The sequence below is a fragment of the Gymnodraco acuticeps genome, unplaced genomic scaffold (assembly GCF_902827175.1).
Source record: "Gymnodraco acuticeps unplaced genomic scaffold, fGymAcu1.1, whole genome shotgun sequence".
NCBI lineage: Eukaryota > Metazoa > Chordata > Actinopteri > Perciformes > Bathydraconidae > Gymnodraco > Gymnodraco acuticeps.
In genome coordinates this window covers 463,584-485,183 of record NW_022991063.1, presented here as the reverse complement: position 1 = coordinate 485,183, position 21,600 = coordinate 463,584, and the positions used below count along the sequence as shown (strand labels likewise).

At 42.8% G+C, this 21,600-nt stretch overlaps 2 protein-coding genes across 6 annotated transcripts in view; both read left to right on the top strand.

Annotated features, from left to right (window-relative positions):
* mllt3 (MLLT3 super elongation complex subunit) overlaps positions 1–6,319 on the top strand; it is a 109,572-nt gene extending 103,253 nt beyond the window's left edge. For all 5 annotated transcript variants that reach the window (XR_004571072.1, XM_034236627.1, XM_034236626.1 and 2 more), the window contains one exon: positions 4,285–6,319. Coding sequence is in view for 4 of the 5 variants with exons in the window: in XM_034236627.1 (XP_034092518.1) it covers positions 4,285–4,416 (132 nt within the window). In the remaining variant the exon portion in view is untranslated. The remainder of the gene's footprint in view (positions 1–4,284) is intronic.
* Positions 6,320–17,990: 11,671 nt separating this feature from the next.
* Positions 17,991–21,185, top strand: LOC117559915 (zinc finger BED domain-containing protein 4-like). Its single transcript, XM_034236637.1, has 5 exons — positions 17,991–18,221; positions 19,060–19,236; positions 19,488–19,565; positions 19,717–20,060; positions 20,281–21,185. Exons 1-5 carry the CDS (start codon positions 18,021–18,023, stop codon positions 20,795–20,797), a joined length of 1,317 nt encoding a protein of 438 aa, XP_034092528.1. The 5' UTR covers positions 17,991–18,020; the 3' UTR covers positions 20,798–21,185.
* The last annotated feature ends 415 nt before the right edge of the window (positions 21,186–21,600 follow it).

Sequence of the window (21,600 nt, the reverse complement as noted above, 5' to 3'; positions counted from 1 at the left end):
ATCTTCTTTCTAATTGACATCAATGAGAACCAAGCTAGTGTCTGGTGAGAGGAGCAGAATACCTGGATAGAATTTAAATCAATACTTCAAACACGCTCTTTGCGGGATGATGTGTTTACTGAATAACAAGTGATGCTGGGACAGATTAAATCCCCAGGTAAGTAAGTTATGGTATGTCAGTCACTTGACGTCATTGGGCCCCAAATGACTTTTTCCCATTGTCTTACACTATATATCAACTTCCCAGTTCTAACACTTGAATAGCCCTTATTCAAATAATTAGGGTCTAATAGTGCGCTATGAGCCAAATCCAGAGTTATTTTCCCTTCTTTTCAATTAACTAAACGGTGATCTGGAAGATTGGAGGTGGGGCTTAAGGAAAACACAAGTGTATATACACTTTGATTTGTAAAATCAGTAACGGCCCGTCCACACTACAGCTTCAAAAAAAGCTTGGAGCTGGGCGTGTCTGAAGCTTGGGGATTTTATTCGAGCAACGCGACCAACAACCAATCACATGAATCTCCCGCCCCCGACATACAAAGCAAAAAACCCCGAGGATTTTATGCGAGCAATATATATATATATAAACTCCCCAAACAGGCGAAAACCTACCAGTTTCACCCACTGTCTCTGCCACCTCCCTCCTGGTTCTGGTTCTTCAAGGGTGAAGAGGGTCTGGTCATACAAAACCGGGTGATTTGCTACGGCGATAATTAGTTTCTCCTCCATCTTTTTTGGAAATATAGAAATGAACGGCTTATCTCTCCCAGCTTAGACGCGGTTTGATTGGCTAGGGCTTGAGCTGTCAGATTTTCAGAAACGGGATTTGATTGACTGGCGCTGGCTACTCCGGCGTCTCCTGCGTCACTTCTGACGCCGGAGACGGACCGCTATGCTACCCACAATTCAGTTCGGCGAAAAGCAAGGCAACGTGACGTCACCCCATTCAAAGTGAATGGGCAGATGCGTTGGAAACCGTTTTTGAAGCTGTCGAAGCTGTAGTGTGGACGGGCCGTAACATTTTTCTTCATGTTTGCCGGTAATTAGTATTTTGCCCTGATTCTCTATCTGCAGGTGAACATTGGTTTAAAACATGAAATGTAGTCGATGTTTGAACTTTGCAGTATTTACATTTACATTCCTGATTTTTTATATCTCTGAGAAAGTAATACGGATCTTCCTAACTCCAATAAAAACCAAAACCAAATTGTGTTGGATGGCTTTCCACAGTGTTCACAGATCTCATCATAACACTTGTACAAGTCGGTGTTATCAGTTTATTGTTGATTCAAAGAGGAGCGGTGATCTGTGGTAATCTGTTTCTCATCTGGAAGCAATTAATTATTTGGTTAACCTCTCCACCTCAGAGACTGCGTGTTTCTGACTTATATTCTCCGGGCCGATCATATGACGGTGTTGTTAGATCTCCAGGCAGCGACTGCCAACTTCTGCCTCGCTCTCCTGACAACACGCCTGGCTCTGGAAAGACTAAATCCCATCCAGCAAAGCACAGCTTTAACACGCTAATCAAGACAATCGCTGAGTTCACCAAGTGGCTCCACTTCCTCCTGCAAGACATGGAAGTGATTATCTGGCCGTCTGTCCTGCACACTCTTCACAGAGGGCCCTGTAACGCAGATGGCATGTCTTCAGACGGAGGAGCCTGCCAGGAGTTTGGTTTCCAGTTGAAGCGAATCCTTAACGGCAAACGGGCCAAATTGCCACCAAAAGTGGAGTGAGAGAGGGACGCCCCAGGGCCTGACTTAGATCTGCCCCGTCATAAAAACTCCTGTAATTTATCCCACATTTTTTCAAACTGCACCGACACCAAGAAATGTAGTTTGGTTATCGTGTAATCCTCAGGGACTCCCAACCTACAATTCCAACATTTGATAAAGACAACGAATAATACCTGCACGGAAAATTATTTTAAAGTCAGTAAAAGTTATCAACAAGAAAAAGGTTTAATAGGAACAGTATGCAACACCAATGCAAAGTACAGTATATTTGTTATGTCTGTGCGCTTGTATAAAAAGTGATAGTTAGGGAAGTAGCTTTTTCTCTGTGGCACTTAACCTCTTACACCATAACATTATGTCATTAAACACAGCAGCTTCAAAAACTCAAAATGCAAGCATAAGGTGCAACAAATAAATGTGTTCACGATATAATGTGTAATAACTACCTCTGCATTCTGAACTCAGCTCTGCATCCAAGTGGAGGAGCCTTTAGTTAATCGACTTAGCATGGAAGGCTCTGGGAGTTGTTGTTTTTGTGAAGAACTTCTGTGTAGTGACCACGATATCCATTTGTTTTTTGTCCTTTGTTTGTGATTCACTCGTGGGGCTGACCGACGAATAGACGCTTGTAGTTTGAGGGAAAAAATAGAAATGTCCAGATGCGATTGAAAAGTAAGATAGTTTATTCCAAAAAAGGCAAAAATAAATAAATGTTTTTAAACAAACTATTTGTCATATAAACTGATATTTCAATGTTAAAGGCAGAAGAACCAAGCTGTGACGCTCCCAACCAGCAAGGTCTAAAAACTGTTTGCTTCAGTCAGCCACACCAGTAGGCTGCAGCACCTCTCCTTTTATGCTGCAGCACCTCTCCTTTTATGCTGCAGCATCTCGACCTGCAGAGTAACGCACTCAAATAATAAATAAATAATATACACCACAGAATCTCAGGTTATACTCTAAAAAGATAAAATACTATAATCTAAGGAAATGGCTCCTACATTCTGCTTTAGCTAAATGATTGAAAAACTGAACTGACACACCTCTATTGGACTCCTTTGTTTACTCCTGTAACATAATGACAGCAGGAGAGGACTCTTTAAAGTAGAGACACTACATACTGATATACACCTGAACATCAGCAGGAGAGGACTCTTTAAAGTAGAGACACTACATACTGATATACACCTGAACATCAGCAGGAGAGGACTCTTTAAAGTAGAGACACTACATACTGATATACACCTGAACATCAGCAGGAGAGGACTCTTTAAAGTAGAGACACTACATACTGATATACACCTGAACATCATCAGGAGAGGACTCTTTAAAGTAGAGACACTACATACTGATATACACCTGAACATCATCAGGAGAGGACTCTTTAAAGTAGAGACACTACATACTGATATACACCTGAACATCAGCAGGAGAGGACTCTTTAAAGTAGAGACACTACATACTGATATACACCTGAACATCATCAGGAGAGGACTCTTTAAAGTAGAGACACTACATACTGATATACAACCTGACATCATCAGGAGAGGACTCTTTAAAGTAGAGACACTACATACTGATATACACCTGAACATCATCAGGAGAGGACTCTTTAAAGTAGAGACACTACATACTGATATACACCTGAACATCAGCAGGAGAGGACTCTTTAAAGTAGAGACACTACATACTGATATACACCTGAACATCAGCAGGAGAGGACTCTTTAAAGTAGAGACACTACATACTGATATACACCTGAACATCAGCAGGAGAGGACTCTTTAAAGAAGAGACACTACATACTGATATACACCTGAACATCAGCAGGAGAGGACTCTTTAAAGTAGAGACACTACATACTGATATACACCTGAACATCAGCAGGAGAGGACTCTTTAAAGTAGAGACACTACATACTGATATACACCTGAACATCAGCAGGAGAGGACTCTTTAAAGTAGAGAAAATGAGCAGAAAAGGGCCTCTTTAATAATAATAAATAAATGAACTATGTCCCATCAGCTTTGCCGGGAAGTTCAGGAGGTTGTTCTTCGTGAAGAACTTCTAGTTTTTCCTAAATAACTTTTAATCAATCTGAATTTAATCAAAATGTGCATGTGTTCGGGGTTGTGTGTCGATGTGTGTGTGCTCCCCTCTGTCGCACTTCCTGCTTCATAAAGCTGCTGATCCTCATGCTCCAGAGGTTTGTTTGCACACCAGTAAATATCTGACCCGAACTGGCCTTCAGCAAGTTGTGTAAGATATGTAATATCAATCCTTTAAACTGTCTTTCTGTCAGTGCACCTTTTTTCCTTTTTTTTCTTTTTCCACTTGGATAACATGGTTAGGATTCCCTGTGCTAGTTTGCTGTAAAGTTCTCATGGCCCTCTCTTCTTATATTATTCTCAGGCTTATGTATAGTTCAGCACATTAAAGCCTGTTTTAACCCGTTATGGTTTTAACCATAACCTGTAACCAGTTCACTATTTGTTTGGACAGATATTTAATTGCAGAGCTCTGATTGTCCCCTCTGTTTTCAGATTGTGAACCTGATTGAAGAGACGGGACACTTCCACATCACAAACACTACTTTTGACTTCGACCTTTGCTCCCTGGACAGAATTACAGTGAGGAAGCTCCAGAGTTACCTGGAGACCTCCGGCCTGTCCTGAGGCTCTGAGCAGCTGGCTGCTGGATCTCTGTCTCGGAGGAGGATTTCCATTTTTCCCATTTCTCTTGAAAAAACTCCAACTTTGGATACAATGCAAAAGCCCCACTGTGGCTGGGACCAGTCGCTGTGTCCAGTCGCTGTGTCCAGCCTGCTGTTGCACCGGCTCTCTGAATGGAGGGTTGGGGGTCCCGCTGCAGAAAGCAGAGCCTGGTGTTGTGGGGATGAGCCCTGTGGATCAGGAGATCACCCAGAAAGCCTTGAAACTTCTCTTGATTTAAAAAAACGAAAAAGTGGGAAGCTGCGACCCTGTTGCTCTTAATGAATGTGCAAATTGTTACAATGTATGTTCCTTGATTTGTTGTTCATTGGGACAAATGCATGGTCAACATTGCCTTACAACATTGTAAGTCTTATTTATTGGGGTGTGTGTGTGTGTGTGTGTGTGTGTGTGTGTGTGTGTGTGTGTGTGTGTGTGTGTGTGTGTGTGTGTGTGTGTGTGTGTGTGTGTGTGTGTGTGTGTGTGTGTGTTTTTTGAAGCACTTCACAACAGGCATTACTGAGGACACTTGATTGGTCGCTGACCTGAATTGAAATTGCATGTCATATTGCATCATTACAATGGGAAGAAAAAACTGCCAGAGCAGGTGTGAAGGTGATGCTGAAAATAACATTTATATTTAAATCCATTACTACATGTTTCAATGTGTGCTTCATAAACACAGGGGAGAAGGTCCTTTAGAAAAACCCTTAGTTGTCTCACTGGCCTCTAAGGGCTTGCAAAGATGCCTTGACAAATAAAAAGAAATACACATACATTTAAAGGAAAAACATTGTGTAAAGATATAAATAGAATCTCAAGACATTGCCTATATCAGAAAATGTGCCTGGCCCAGGAATATTGTCTCATTGTCCACCTTTCTGAAGCATACTGAAGTTTTCAGGGCACAGGAAGTACTTGTTGCTTTTACTTATAGGCTTTCTGTGTATAATCTTCATCTTAAAACAAACCGTTTTAAAGGGAAATAATCTACACATCTTGGCTTTAAAAACCCAGCAAGACGTATGGATTTTTTTTTACGCAACTTCAATCAATCAATATAATCGCCTCGGCATGCTCTAAATGACTTCTAGACAATGTCCCGCTGTTTCAGAAAGCCACCAAATAATTTCATACATCACTTGGCAGTTTTTTATTCCCATATTTTCTCCAGATGTGAGCTGAGCACAAATCTCTAAGGTGGAAGTTCTCATGATGGAATCAAAAATATATTTTTACCAAATCCAGGAATAATATGCTGCCGACCGGCTTGTTGCCTGCAAACGAAAGAAAGCTTTGTTGTGTTGGCTCATATTTTGCTACAGGGCTAATGGAACATGCCAAAAGCATAGTGAGTAGAAGCAGTTGTTTAGGATACTCGTGTTTGGCTACAGAGTGACTGAAAGAATATCATTATCTCTTTGCCGGGAAAATAGACCAAACCCTGTCCGAGGAGAGGAACAACAAACTGCCTGTATGGTGGAAATGGAAAACAGCTCCTGTGTTCTGCATTTCTGAAATGTGTGAAATATTTTGGGTAGATTTAACAAACGAGAAGGCCAATGGGAGATTTGGCTGACAGGTACTGTTACGGGTATAATAAAAAAAAAAGAATCTTTTATTTATTTTGTGGATGTTTTGAGTTGTTAAATCAAAGCTCAACATTATTTTCCAAGGAGAATGCCTTTGTTTGATTTGTACCAAGGACCCGAGTGCCAGTGTGATAAACTAAAGTTCAGGATGGTGCCGACTTTTCCAAATGACCTTAAAGGGTTTTCTCACCCTGTGTTCTGTCTGATGGTTTCTTGTGTATTTTGAGGATATACAATAAATATTCTGTATGATGTACAGATGATTTAATAAGTAACTTGTGGTTGAGTTATTTTGGCACATATTGTTAAACCTTTTTTTTTTTTATTCCCCACATAGCAATTATTATAAAACGAAACATACACTTTAAGAAGTTTTCTCCAAACCAACATTTTTTGGTGGCCTAAATAGAAATTCAACTCAAAGCCCCTTTGTATACGATTCGATAATTTCTAAATTTGGCGATACCTAGTGGTAGTATGAATGAGACGTTTACTTCTTTTCATGAGGATGCTGATGTCCCCGTCCCGATTGATTCGACCTGCATGATGATGGGAGAGTCGCACCGCTGCGCAAAGTCTTCTCCAGGACATCCCAAAGACTCTCAATGGGGCTGAGGGCTGGACTCTGTGGGGGCCAATCCATGTGGAAAGTATGTCTCCTGCTCCCTGAAGCACTCATTCACCATGTGAGCCCCCCGGGCATTGTCCTCTTGGAATATGCCCATGCCATCAGGGAATAAAAACTCCATAGACACGGGCCGTTTCTCAATGTCGAGTATACCTACTGCAGAGCCACTATTTCAAGTATACTACGTCATCGAGTGGCGCCGAATGCTGGGCATTTAACATGCATTTAAACAGTCCTTCGTATAGTGGCTCTGCAGCAGGTTTACTCGACATTGAGAAATGGCTCAGTATATTCAGGAAGTCAGCTGACATCATTCTTTGGGAACGTATAGCTGAACCTCAGTGGCGGCGCCAGAGATTTTCTCTGGGCTGCTGTGGGGTAGCTTGACGTTTCATAGAGTGCTCAAACATTAAGGGTTTCCCATTAATGCACCAGCGCTACAGTTGAATTTTCTACTGCAACAATCCACACACACACACACACACACACACACACACACACACACACACACACACACACACACACACACACACACACACACACACACACACACACACACACACACACAGTGCACCCGCGACTGTAACAAAGAAGGCTCGATAATCAGCTCATAGGTGTAAGCAGGGGTAAAGTGCTATTTTTACAAGTGGGGAGTGGACCTCACGTCCTCTAGGAGGGTCCTCACCTCCTCTAGTGGGGTCCGGGGGCATGCTCCCCCGGGAAGATTTTTTTAAAATATTGAAGTTAAAAGCATCAATCTGGTGCACTTTGAGAGCAACATTAAGAGATCTATGGATACATCTCTCAACACCCATATGAAACAGAACTGTAAACAGATTTTCTATTTCTTCATAGACATTTTACAAATCACTCCCCTTTTAAAACAAACCGTTTGAGACCCACTGAGATAACTAGACTAAAGTTAACTATCTAAACACTGAGAGTCCTTTACTTCACCTGAGCTGAGGTTACCTGAGACTCTCCGTCTGACAGGAGATAGTTCTCCCTCCACCTTGTTGTTGAAAAAGGAAAGGAAAGGAAACACCTCGCTTTTGGAAGTGCAAGCATTCATGCATTATTAACTGCAAACCCGACGCGAAAGTACTTACCCCCGTCAGGCAAACTAGACCGAAGAAGTATGATCGTCTTGGTCTTGTTGATAGCGGGAGACATCCATCAGAATCCGGGCCCGGTGCAGACAAGAAGCCAGTCCTGCAGGCTCGAGGAGCTAGCATCACAACTAGCATCACAACTAGCATCTCTTCCGCTGCAGCAACAACTACGCAACGACAACAGAGACCGTGGAGACAGCGCAGCGGAGACCGAGGAATTAACGGAGACTTCGTCATTCCCCCGGGGACGCCTCGGCAGACAGACACGCATGAGGCAGTGACGAGAGGAAGAGAACCGAGATCCGAGGGAACAAATATCCGCCATGTTGTTAGCCACCCTGCTAGCATATCAACGGCTAAAGCTACAACGGAGCCTCCCTCCCCCCACCACCACCCCACCTCTCCAAACACCACGGCAGGCCGCAAGCCGGTTGCTGTAACGGACAAAGACAAATATCTGCAAGCTGACGACATTGTGCATTTAAGCAACAAAAATGGACTACATATTTTTCATCTGAACACTAACAGCCTGAGACACAAACTGGCTAAACTCAGGCAGCTATTCATGAAGGGAGTGGCTATATACAGGACGGTCCTGTATATAAGGTCTCTGAAATGGCTATATACAGGACCGTCCTGTACACAACGCCAAATGACTATATACAGGACCGTCCTGTACACAACCCTCTGAAATGGCTATATACAGGACGGTCCTGTATATAAGGTCTCTGAAATGGCTATATACAGGACCGTACAGGAGACATTTAAAACCTATGTCATATGTATTATTGCTACATAAACATTATATCGCAGTCTTAGTGTCGCCAACTCCGTTTCTAATATGCAATATGACTATAAAATGCGTCTATAATGTATTTTCGATCTTCCCAATTCAGACGAGAGATCTCTCCCCCGCCTGCTTGCGAGGGGGCGGGGCAGTTTACACACACACACACGCAGCTGCTACATGCAGCAACACACACACACACACGGAGGAGATGGCGGAGAGAACGCGCTCCGAGGTGTGGTTAAACTTTAGCCGTCTCGATGTGGACAATGCTCGTTACCAAAAGTGCAATAACAGTTTAGCATGTAAGGGCGGTAACACGAGCAATTTGTCTAAACATTTAGCAAAAGTGGTCCACATTCACACGGAGGAATGCACCGGGTTCCACTGTCTTTCTAGCAGCTCTGTAGCTCCGTCCACGAGTAACGTTTCCACGTCAGGTGTTATGTATGCTAGCAGCAATACACAGAGTTAACTCAGTTATACAAACATGGGTTAATGATTAGAGGAAACTGAGTTATTTATTTTGTTAAAGTTTCAGCTATTCTGTTTATAGTTCTGTTATCACATTATTTAATATGATTTGTTAAAACATTGTTGTTTCTTTTGATGTGAAATATTATGCATTTAATTAAAATAAAAAGCAATGTTAGTTTTGTTCACAATTTGTTTAGTTAGTTTACCTTATGTCTTGTCAAAAGAACCGTTAATACTATCGTTAAAAGGACCGGATCGATAAGCAGTATCGATATAAGTAGTAGTACAGTTAAAACCTTAACGATCCGAATAATCGATTAATCGTTTCATTAATCGATAGATTAATCGATTATCAAATTAGTCGTTTGTTGCAGCCCTAGTTTGAAACCAGAGGATGACCTTCACCAATTTTAGAAATGAAACCTGACATTTCATGGGATTTTCACGTCTTTATCGGCAGAAAAATCGAGTCGCTTTTTATGTAGTCTACAGAAATATGGATATAATTGGTGTACAATTAACGTTTACAGCAGGATAAATTACAAAAATGTACAGCATACTACATACAATTCAAAATACGGTTTCTCCGATTTCTAAAATAAAAATGCCGGCGTAGCCGATAAATGATTTGTGTTGCTTTCAATGCAAAATCACTACACGTCAACGAAATGTCGGCGTATTCTTTAAAAAAAAAACCTTCAGTTTTAATAAAACCGAGTAGTCTTTAAAGTATGCAGTGATATCCTTTACAAGTAAAACATTGTGCATTGGAAAATATAAAGTAGAAAATGATTGAAACAACATAAAAAGATAAGCCAAAAAAAAGACTGAAATCAGCATAAAAAGCTAAGCAATTGGCATGGAAAGAGATTTAATTGCCACAATTTTATATTGAGGGGAAACTCATTGAAAATAATGTTGTCGTGAGAATATTTATCTGTGAATCCTATCCCTACATTACCACCCGCGAAACTTGCTTAAGCATGCTATCATAGCCCAGTCTGTATATAGTCATTTGACGTTAGCTGCAGGACGGTCCTGTATATAGCCATTTCAGATATCTTATCCACAGGACCGTCCTGTATATAGCCATTTCAGAGAGCTGTTTACAGGACGGTCCTGTATATAGCCATTTCAGAGAGCTGTTTACAGGACGGTCCTGTATATAGCCATTTCAGAGACCTTATATACAGGACCGTCCTGTATATAGCCATTTCAGGGCTTCTGTGCAGGACCGTCCTGTATATAGCCATTTCAGAGAGCTGTGTACAGGACGGTCCTGTATATAGCCATTTGGCGTTGTGTACAGGACCGTCCTGTATATAGCCTCGGCCGGTCTTTGATGCGTAAGTGTGTCTCCTGTAAAAAAACGACATCTGCATTTAACTTTCTGAGGTGAGAAAAAACTCTTGACCTTTTGACAGGGCTGTTCATAGCCTTTACATTCCAGGACAAGAATTTTGTGGAGTTAGGTCTATCTGGAGTCAAACCATTATCCGCCATCTATCCCATACAAACTGGAAAGTGCAGTGGCCCAGGCAATTGCAAAGTGGAGAGAAACAAAACAAACAAACAAAGAAAACAAAAAAAAACAATAAAAGCAAATATACAAACATACCCTCAACAGACAACAATACAACAACTCACCCAAGTCCCGTGCCCACGTCCCCAAACGATGGAGACGGCAGGCAAGAAACCTTGCGGTTTCCGGTGCGGAGGCGAAAAGCTCCTACTATCTATAGTACTGCTAACACATAACTGGTAGCTCTGCAGCTTGTTTACATAATCTAACTAGAGTATGGAAAACACATAAGCATATAACAAAAAGTGAGCTCATTTGAAAGATGGCTAATAAGAATTGCAGTAAAACACGTCTCAATCAGACCTTTAAGCCCTGAGTAAACCCAGTTAAATATAATATTCCAAAACATCTCCCTTAAAGTGAACTTAGGAAACAGCTTAGCAAAGCAGGAGACAGAGCTCTGAAAAAATGCTTCAATAATACTTAAGTTAACTTAAAGAAATGAAAAATGAAATTGCTTCAAATAGGCTGACAATTAAACGTTAAACGACAAATTAAAGCTGAATTGTATACAAATATATATATATATATATATACACATACACATATATATATATACACATACACATATATATATACATACACATACATAGGCCTACATACACACACACACACATACATACACACCCATATATATATATATAGGCCTACGCGGGGAAAGGATAAGTACACCAACCTATATCAACAGCCAGCCCAGGCCATGTATCTCTTAAATGTTTATAGATCATCCGTCGGGTGTCGCCTTCGGCCGCGCCTCGGGAGCCCCGAAGTGGCGCCTGGCGTAATCCAGTGCAGCTTTAGGGTCGGTGAAAGAGTGCTGCTGACCCCCGTGAGTGACGATGAGCCTGGCTGGATAGAGAAGCCCGTACCTGACGTTGTCGTGAGAATATTTATCTGTGAATCCTATCCCTACATTACCACCCGCGAAACTTGCTTAAGCATGCTATAATAGCCCGGTCTGTATATATTCATTTGACGTTAGCTGCAGGACGGTCCTGTATGTGAAGGTAAACTTTCTGTTGTTGCAATGTTGAGGTAGAATGAAGGAGTCTGGAACCGTTGTTAGCCAAAAGCACCGAGAGTTTATTGATCACAGTACATTAATTACATACGGCCGGGGAGATCACTTAGTTGCACACCGTCCCGTGTTTCACCAGCGATCTCTGAACCAAAAGACACAAAACATCTAACCAACACGAGGAGAGGCGGGCTTCCAGAAAGCCCGCGTATAATCAATAGCCGATGCGAGACAATGGTCCGCTTGTCTCAAAGAGATGCTGCCAGGTCAACCCTCCCCCACGGACATATGAGAAGCGTTTGACCTGTGACCTCAACCTACAGAGGAGTCTTTGAGTGACTACAAGCAGATGTTTGCAGTATCACAGACTCTAAGGAACCATAAAAGACTCTATAAACAGATCAGATGAAAATATTCTCTTACACTGTATATAGCCATTTTAGATATCTTATCCACAGGACCGTCCTGTATATAGCCATTTCAGAGAGCTGTTTACAGGACGGTCCTGTATATAGCCATTTCGGAGCTTGTATACAGGACGGTCCTGTATATAGCCATTTCAGGGAGCTGTGTACAGGACGGTCCTGTAGCCATTTGGCGTTGTGTACAGGACCGTCCTGTATATAGCCTCGGCCATTCATGAACGGTAAGGCAAGCATATTATGCTTTTCTGAGACCAAATTGGACAATTCCATTACAGATTCAGAGATTGAAATTGAAGATTATCTTGTAGTGAGAAGGGACAGGAACGTGAATGGAGGTGGTGTCTGCATGTACATACATAAAGACACCAATTTCAAAAACCGTACTGACCTGCAGCATGAAAATATTGAATCTGTGTGGGTTGAAATTCTTTTTGACAATGCTAAATCTGTAATAGTCGGGACAATCTATAGACCACCGGAACAGAGTGACTTTTATGATACATTAGATGGGTGTTTGGCTGATGTGGGGGATGTAGAGACAATTATTATTGGAGACTGGAACACGGATATGCAACGTAAAGACACGTCCGTCTTCAAGTCCTTCAGTAGATCTGCTTGTGATCTGCACGGCTTCAGCCAGCTAATCACCCAACTTACCCGGGTACAGTGGCGGCGGGTCATTAGGGGCAGGTGGGGCACAGCCCCACCTAGTGTCAGAAGAAAGTATTACAAATAATGATTACAAAAAAATAAATAAAAAAACATATAAAATATATTTTAAGGTCATGTTTAATAATCTGATTCGTCTGTACATTTCTGTTTTAGTCTGTGTTCTTCTAATTAGTGTCTAGAGTGCCGTTTTGAGCTGTTTAGAGCCATGTGGGACAAAACCCGATCCTGCCCCTCCCTCTCACAGTCTAAGTGAACGGTGATTGTAAAAACTACACTGCGCATGCTCAGAGTATTTTTCTATTTAATGTGTGTGGCAAAAAAATAATGACCGTAGGGGCATAGTGCTCCCATCCCCACCATACGTCATCTCACATAATTCAGAATTGATTGGCTGTAAGTACTCACGTGTGCAGTGCTGCGAAACGTCACGTGTAGTTTGAAGAGGAGACGAGAGAGCAGCATATAGCTAACATCACCAGCGATTAAAAGAAGTAAAAAACTGAAAGAAAATGAATGAAGTTGACCATTTACTGGAGCACACATTTGAGACACTTATTCTCAGAGAGAAACTGGAGGTAAAGCGCCTCGGTGCCCACCATCCACCGGATTTCCAAATGGTCCAGACTGCGGGCAAAGTTAAACGTGGGTTTAACGCTGAGTGGTTTGCTAAAAAGAAATGGCTAACGGCGAGCATCCAGAAGAATTCCCTCTTTTGCTTTCCTTGCCTGCTTTTTGGTGAAGATCAAGGTACTTGGTCGAGGACAGGTTACAAGGACTTAAAGCATCTTTCGGAGAGGACAATGAAGCATGAGAGCAGCAACAGTCATTTGGAAAATGCCGTAAAATTGGGATTACTTGGAAGGGTGAATGTTGCAGCTCAGATTGACAGCGCCTACAGACGCGGCATTGATTCTCATAATAGGAAGGTGGAAGAAAACAGGTACGTGCTTGGTCGGATCATCACCTGTATTAAACTGTGTGGGAAATGTGAGACAGCACTGCGGGGCCACAACGAGTCGGCGGACTCTCTGAATCCAGGGATATTCAGGTCAATTTTCGAGACAATGTGTGAGGGCGATTGCAGGCTTCAACGGCACTACGAAGCTCAGCTTGTTTTCAAAGGGACATCAAGCACCATACAGAATGAACTCTTGGACTGCATGTATGATGTGTACAGGGAGGAAATAGCCAAGCAAGTGGACAACACATCATTTGTTGCCGTTCAGGCCGACGAGACAACCGATGTCTCCTGTAAATCGCAAATGGTGATTGTGCTGCGATACATTATGCCTGACCTCACAGTTACAGAGCGTTTTTTGGAGTTTGTGGAAGTAAAGGACAAAACTGGTGTAGGTCTCTCTAACAGCATCAAGGCTGTTCTGGAACCCCTGAAGCTGAAAGAAAAGCTAATCGCTCATGACGGGGCGGCCGTCATGAGCGGTAACGTGCGCGGGGTACAGACGGTGATGAAGGAGACGTACCCAAACGCTCAGTTTGTTCACTGCTACGCCCACCAACTGAACCTGACCCTGCAGCAACTGTGTTCAGCAAGGATGAGCATCCTGAAGGTGTTTTTTGCAGATCTAACTGCTTTTTCCACTTTTTTCTCCGGTGCTCCAAAACGTGTTGCAGCTCTTGCAGAGGCAACACAGAGACGCATCCCACGGCCACCGGCTGTGAGATGGAACTTTAAAAGCAGAACTGTGAACGCGGTTTGGGAGACCCGAGATGCACTACTTCAGTGTATGAAGCATATACGCGCACAACCAGGATGGGATGCGGTCACCAAAAGTGAGGCATACGGCCTGTCAAAGAAACTGCGGGACCGAGCATTTTTCGTTGCTTATGCCAGAAGTGGATGTTCTATACAACACTCTGCAAAAACGAAGCATCGATGCACCTGGGATCAACAGCGCGCTCTGCCGTTTCAAGGAAAATGTTCAGAAAATGAGGCAGAAAACTGATGCATTGGCCGCCACTGCTCATGATGGAACAGACGAGCCAGGCCGACGAGTCAGCAGCACAGCGCCGGTGATGAAGGAGGCTTGTGACACAGTCATCTCACAGGTGGAACAGAGGTTCTCACAGAGTGACCATTTGATCGCTGCAAAGCTTGTTGACAGCTCATTCTTCCCACAGCATGTCCTGTCATTTCCTACACCTGAGCTTGACTGCGCCGTGAAACTGTGGCCTGCGTTGGGAAACAAGGAGAAGTTGAAGTCTGAGCTGACCACGCTCTACCGCCACAGTGAGCTTCACACTGGAAACACTGCCCTGTCTCTGTTGAAATCCATTCACGAGAACAACTTGGAGGAAACGTTTGCTGAGACTGTTATTTTGGTCAAAATAATAGTGACAACTCCAATGACGACATCCGAGTCAGAGAGGAACTTTTCCACCCTCAAAAGGATAAAGACTTTCACTCGCAACACCATGGGACAGCCGCGACTTAACGCATTGGCCATGCTTTCAATTGAAAGCCAGTTGATCCAGCAACTACAGGACTTCATCCCCAAAGTGATAGACACATTCTGTCAGAGGAAGGACCGCCGTGCCGCTTTTCTTTTCAAGTGAGCCTTCAGCTTTGGTAAGTTCATTTATGTCATATATTTTGTTGATCTTCTGTGTTTTGCCTCTGCTGGATCGATTGATATTGTGACCTCGATGATGAGTGTCTGTGTTTTCCTTATATTTACAGTCTATGGTGTTTTAATGCTAAAGCATTACGGTTGTTGTTATTGTTAAGAATTACTTTGTGATGGTGACCTTTACTCCATGTATGAAGGTGCATTACTATGACATCCCCACGCTGTGTACGTAAATGTATGCGCTCAGTGTTGCTCCTGTGGTCTTCAGTATGTAATTTGACACTCCCCCTCTCTCTCTCCTCCCCCCCCTCTCTCTGTCCCCCCTCTCTCTCTCTCTCCTCCCTCTCTCTGTCCCCCCTCTCTCTCTCTCTCCCCCGACCTCTTTCTGCCCCCCCAGTTTTGTACACCTAGAAACGCCACTGCCCGGGTATGTGAAACAACACAAACTACCATTGATCTCATTCTGACCTCTGACAAGTCCAGGATCTCCAGTAAAGGGGTTATAGCCAGGGGTGCACATAACTTTTTTGCCCTGGTTCTCAAAGGAGCACCTGGAGATGTTGCTTGGTGCTCATCCTTAAAATGAAATAAACCGTAACTTTTGAGGGGGTCTTGACTTTATTTGCCAGACACACGGCACTGAACACACGTGAGGTGAACACAGAACACACGTGCAGTGGTGAACACAGAACACACATGCAGTGGTGAACACAAGACAACATTAGCACGACCAGTAATCCTACAAGCTGTCATCACTACCCTCCTGACTGTTCTCCTCACTGTCTTCCTCTCTGTCAGACATGGTAGCTGATGATGTAGGCCTACTACTTTCTCTCTGGTTGAGTCTGTGATTAGCTGCTTGCATCCACAAGTCAACAGCTGGTTATGGGTCGAAAGTCTCTGTTGTCATCTTAGACAAGTGGATGTAATCAAATAAGTATGTGAACATAACCAATAACCTACAGTACCATAGCCAATAACAAATTAATGTAACTTATTTTATTTGTGTTGTTCATTCATATCTTATTTTACCTTAACATTTATTTATTTATGCTTTTTTTTTTATCTCTCCAGTTTTAAAGGATATTTTGGGTTACTGTCCTATAGTATACATTGGAATTATTTCAAACCTGTTTATCCCAATAATTACAAAGGAGTGCCTTGGAAATATGTGTTTACATAAATTGTGACCAAACCGTTTGAATTTAGACTAAGAGTCCTTTACCTCACTGAGCTGTAGTTAACTTATCAGCCTCTCAGTCTGACTGGAGAGGACTCTCCCTCCACATTATTGTAGAAACATCTTCTTCTTATATCCGTTAGAGCAGCTAGCACGGCACCAGATTCTAATAACAACAGCGCTGGTACCGGTGCACCCTCCCTCTCACTCGCATTTTGTCTGTGAGCTGCGGGCGCTAGATAAGCCAACATCCCCCATTTTCATCACTTACAGCGCCCATTGTACAGGGCAAATGAAACGTGTAACCGGGGTGAAAAGGGTGTTACATTTACTTAATTATGAATATTGTTACATCAAGGCCGAAAATTAGGATGAGCCCCAACGATCAAAATGTTTTTTTCCCTCCCAGAACTGCCAGCGCAGCACCTCCCCAGATCTGGCGCCCTAGGCGAACATCTAGCCAGGGCTACGGGCCGGCCCTGAGTTCATATCATGGTTCATATGCAACTCGCAAATATCTTTCTCTCTTCTCTCATCTATCCTCTCTCCTCTATGTTCTCTTTTCTCTTCTCCCTTCTCTCTCTCCCTCTCTCAATGTTGGTACGCAAATGCGCTTTGTTTCAAATGACCCGGTGCTCTTTTTTTGGCGGAGGTGCGCATGCGCACCTGCGCACCAGTTATGTGCAGCCCTGGTTATAGCATGCGGTTTAAGTGATCATTATATGATATTCTGTACCCGCAAAAAGCTAAAACAAAGGGCCGGCTGTCACAAAACAGTCATATCTAGAGACCTCAAAAACTAGAGATGTCCCGATCCCCGGATCGGATCGGCCCCCGATACTGGGTTTTAAGGTGGATCGGGATCGGCAGATCCAATTAAATGTCATGGCCGATCCATAGTTAATATTTCCCATGATTCCATTGTTACGTTGTTTGTCGTTGTTGTTCTATTGCATCAGCCGCCATTATCGAGTTGGAAAAGTGGAACGGACACATATCGTTAGCTAGTTAAAATGTCTGCAGTTTGGCATCATTTTAAAATAACTACAAGTGAGTCGCAGACTGCGACATGCAAAGTCTGTGGTGTGGAAGTCTCACGAGGTGGTGCTAACAGGGTCTCCTACAACACCACAAACCTCATAAAACATCTTAAAAAGCACCACCCCGACGAACACGCCGCCTACTGTAAAGCGACAGCGACTGATGGACTCATCAACAAACACTGCGGGACAGCTTGAAACGAAAGGCTTTACTTCCTCGAGACTCCGAGAGATTTCGCAAGATTACTGAGCTGATTGTGGAGTGCATAGCAGGGGACGACTCCGGTTTTTGTCGTCTAATAAATTATTTGGATCGCGCTATGGGATGCCATCCCTCCCGCCATTACATTGTTGAAAAAGGCATCCCAGCCCTGCACACCTAGGTGCGTGAACAAGTGCAGCAGCACCTAAAGGAGGCTACCTCAATCGCCCTCACCACAGACCTGTGGAGTTCAGGTGTAGCCCCGATGTCGCTCCTCAGTCTGACCGCCCACTGGATAGACTCCAGTTTTACTTTGCACAACGTGGTGCTACATGCAAGTGAGCTGCGTGGCTCTCACACTTCAATGCGTATCCGGAATGATATAGAAGAGATGCTCGCCAAGTGGGACATCGATAATGACAAGGTGCATGTTGTTATGAGGGACAACGCCGCCAACATGAATAAGGTAAGCCTTCTTGTTATTGACCACTGATGTTTAGCTACGCATTACCCACGTCAGTAAAGTTCATGCTAATTCCGTCAACAGCATCTTTTAATGAATGGTCATGGGGTAAACTTCCATTTGATGATTTTGACATGATATACTGGATGTATATTAAATGTTCCCTATTCCCAATTATAATTACGTGTGCCCTGGATTTATTTAAAATGATGTCTAGATAACGTGTCTTTTAGACGGCAACCACGTCAACAGGCTAGCAGAAAAGTTAGCCTAGCTTGTTGTCAGCTAACTCACGTCAGCTTAGCCACTAGCACTAGTTGTTATTGCGACAGCAAAGAATTAAAACGAAACATTAATATCCTGTTTTATGTCTTATCTAAAACTACAGGCTTTCAATACGTTTGTTAGACTTGGAAGTAGCCTACCATATTAATGACAAAACAGCTAGTTTTGAGAGGCTACGCTACCTATCAACAGGAAAAATATTCAGTGCAACCTTTGAGATGTTACAATCTCAAAAGTCTCATCAGATCATAATGGTTTGGAGGTATCATGCAGATGGTGGACCATAGTGTATAAATTACTCACAAATGTTATGGAAATTTCCCATTAAGTTAAGGAAAGTCCAGAAATGTATGTAAGTCAATGAGAGGTAAAGACGTTACCTCTCATTGACTTACATACACTGCTATCAGTTTTGCAACCAGCAGATGGCTGCGCTCTATTTGATACTATTGTGACATCGACTGCTTATTTTCCTCACTGACCAGTATCAATAGGCTATTGATATTCATCTATCTATCTCAAGCAAACATCCTCTCTCCCAATCTCTCGACTGTAGGCATTTGCAGACATGGGGGTGCAGAGCCTGGGCTGTTTCGCACACACACGCCAACTCGTGGTCATCCAAGGCCTTCTCGCCCAGCGAAGCATCATCGATGCTGTCGCCAACGCACGGCAGCTTGTGGGTCATTTTAAGCATTCCCCAAAGGCCTACTCCATCCTCGAAGACATTCAGGTGGTTATCATTTTATTAGTAGTAGTAGTAGTAGTAGTAGTAGTAGTAGTATGTTATCTTTTTAGTAATTGCACGTTCCCCCTCCCTGTCATGTCATTGTAAAGCAATCCATCATTAGGCTACACTAGTGTTGAAAGGATGTTAGCCAACAAATAATTAACCTAAATATAGAAGCATTTTGAGTGGCCTACTAGAAAAGCGATACACACAGCTGATTTATTTAAATTATTATCATTATTATTACTTTACAGAAAGACCTGCACATGCCAACACAACGACTCCAGCAGGACGTGTCAGTCAGATGGAACAGTACTCAGTACATGATGCTGGTAGGCTATATGGATGGAAGGAATGAATGCAAAGAATGAATAGATTTTTTTACATGTCAGCCTAAATAAATACATTTAGATATGAGGTATATAGTTCTACTTGTATTTTACACATGAATGTTAAACTAACATTTATGTACTTATTTTGCAGAGCCTTCTTCAGCAAAAGTGGCCGCTCAGTGTCTATGCAGCGGACCACGACCTTCCATGCATGCCCTCTGCCAACCAATGGGCGCTTATGGAGAAGGCAGTTGTGGTCTTGAGTCCATTTGAAGAGCTGACAAGGGCAGTGAGTGCTGCGACTGGAAGTGCCGCGGATGTGATCCCTGCAATAACTGTCCTCAAGCGTCATCTTTCCCGTGAAGAGAGCACAGATGCTGGAATCAAGACTATGAAGAGAACACTTCTTGAGGCTGTCACTGAGCGCTTCGACTACGCTGAGACTGAACCAATCTACTCCGTTGCTACATTGGTTGACCCAAGATACAAAGATAGGCAAGTCCTGTTTGATTCAAAACTTCTTTTGCGATATATAATTGCTCAGGCCTAATCAATTCACCACTTGATTATTAATTATCAAATAACATCAAAATAAATGTTCCAAATGTTGTTCTATGACATTGACAACAATAACTTTGATATGCTAAGGGAACGACAAAATATGGTAGGAAACAAATAATCCTTTTTAACTAAATGAAATTCTATCCATTTTCAGATTCTTCACAAGTCCAGACCACCAGGAGCTTGCCAAGGAGGCTCTCATTAGAGAGGTGGAGATCATGGAGAGAAAGAGGAAGGCTGGCAGTGAGGTGTCTGCAGAAGAGCCTCCAAGAAAGTCACCACGTCGAGGCGGTGTAGGCTGTGCAGCTGCAAACAGCAGCTTTGTCAGTCTATATGACGAGATCTTGGAGGGGAATGTGGTGGAGTCGAGGCCTGTGAGTACGTCAGCAGTCGTCACTCAGGTGGAGGCCTACCTGGCTGAACAAACCATCCCAAGGTCAGAGAATCCTCTACACTACTGGCGGGCACATGCTACACAGCGACCCGCACTGGCTGATACAGCCATGAAGTTTCTTTGTGCACCTTGTACATCGGTGGACAGTGAGAGACTGTTTAGTGCAGTGTCAAATGTCCTTGATGAAAAAAGGAACCGGTTGACAGCCGATAAGGTGCAGGTGTTGGTTTTCATTAAAAAAAACCTGCAGTACACTTTGAAGAAGTCAGTGCAGTAGATTAAGATGGAGGAAATAAGGAGCTCTATTACACTGTAAAAATGTTTATGTTTAAGTTTAGTGATTACATGTCTCTGAGATCCCTTAATTACCCACACTGTGAAAAATAATAAGTTCAGTTTACTTGAAAAAAGGGTGGAAACTCGTTGTCTCAAATAAGTAACCAAAACTTTGTGTACGTTTACTTTATGTGTACAATTATTGCAAAGATTTTTAAGTTATGGTTACTTACTTCCAAGAAGTAAAGTTTAGTGAAGCTTACTTGTATTTACTGCTGTTAAATGAGTAACCTTTTGAGTTGTAAAGGGTACTTTATGTTGGATAGTAAAGTTTTTTTTAAAATTATTATTGCAAAAAAAATGCTCTTATTTGTGATAGTGAGAGAATAAAAGCTATTGAGCACAGCTTGGGTGCCTGTCTATTTCTTAATGTATACAAAATTAAATGCTGTTTGCCAACGCAAAAAGTGATATCGGAAATCGGTATCGGAAAACCGGTATCGGGAAATATCGGGATCGGATCGGAACCTATATGAAAATATCGGGATCGGAAGCTAAAAAATGAGATCGGGACATCCCTATCAAAAACTACTCTAGCGAGGCCTTTAACCTAGAACTGGAGAGCCTGGACTGGTCAGAGGAGCTCAGTGGTACACAAGTTGAAGAAACATGGCTTGGTTTCAAAAACAAATTCTCTGTAATACTCAATGATTTGGCCCCCCTAAGAACAACCAGGGTAAAAAATCGCGCTGAGCCGTGGATGCACTCCGGCATACTGACCGCCATGAAAACCAGAGACAAAAA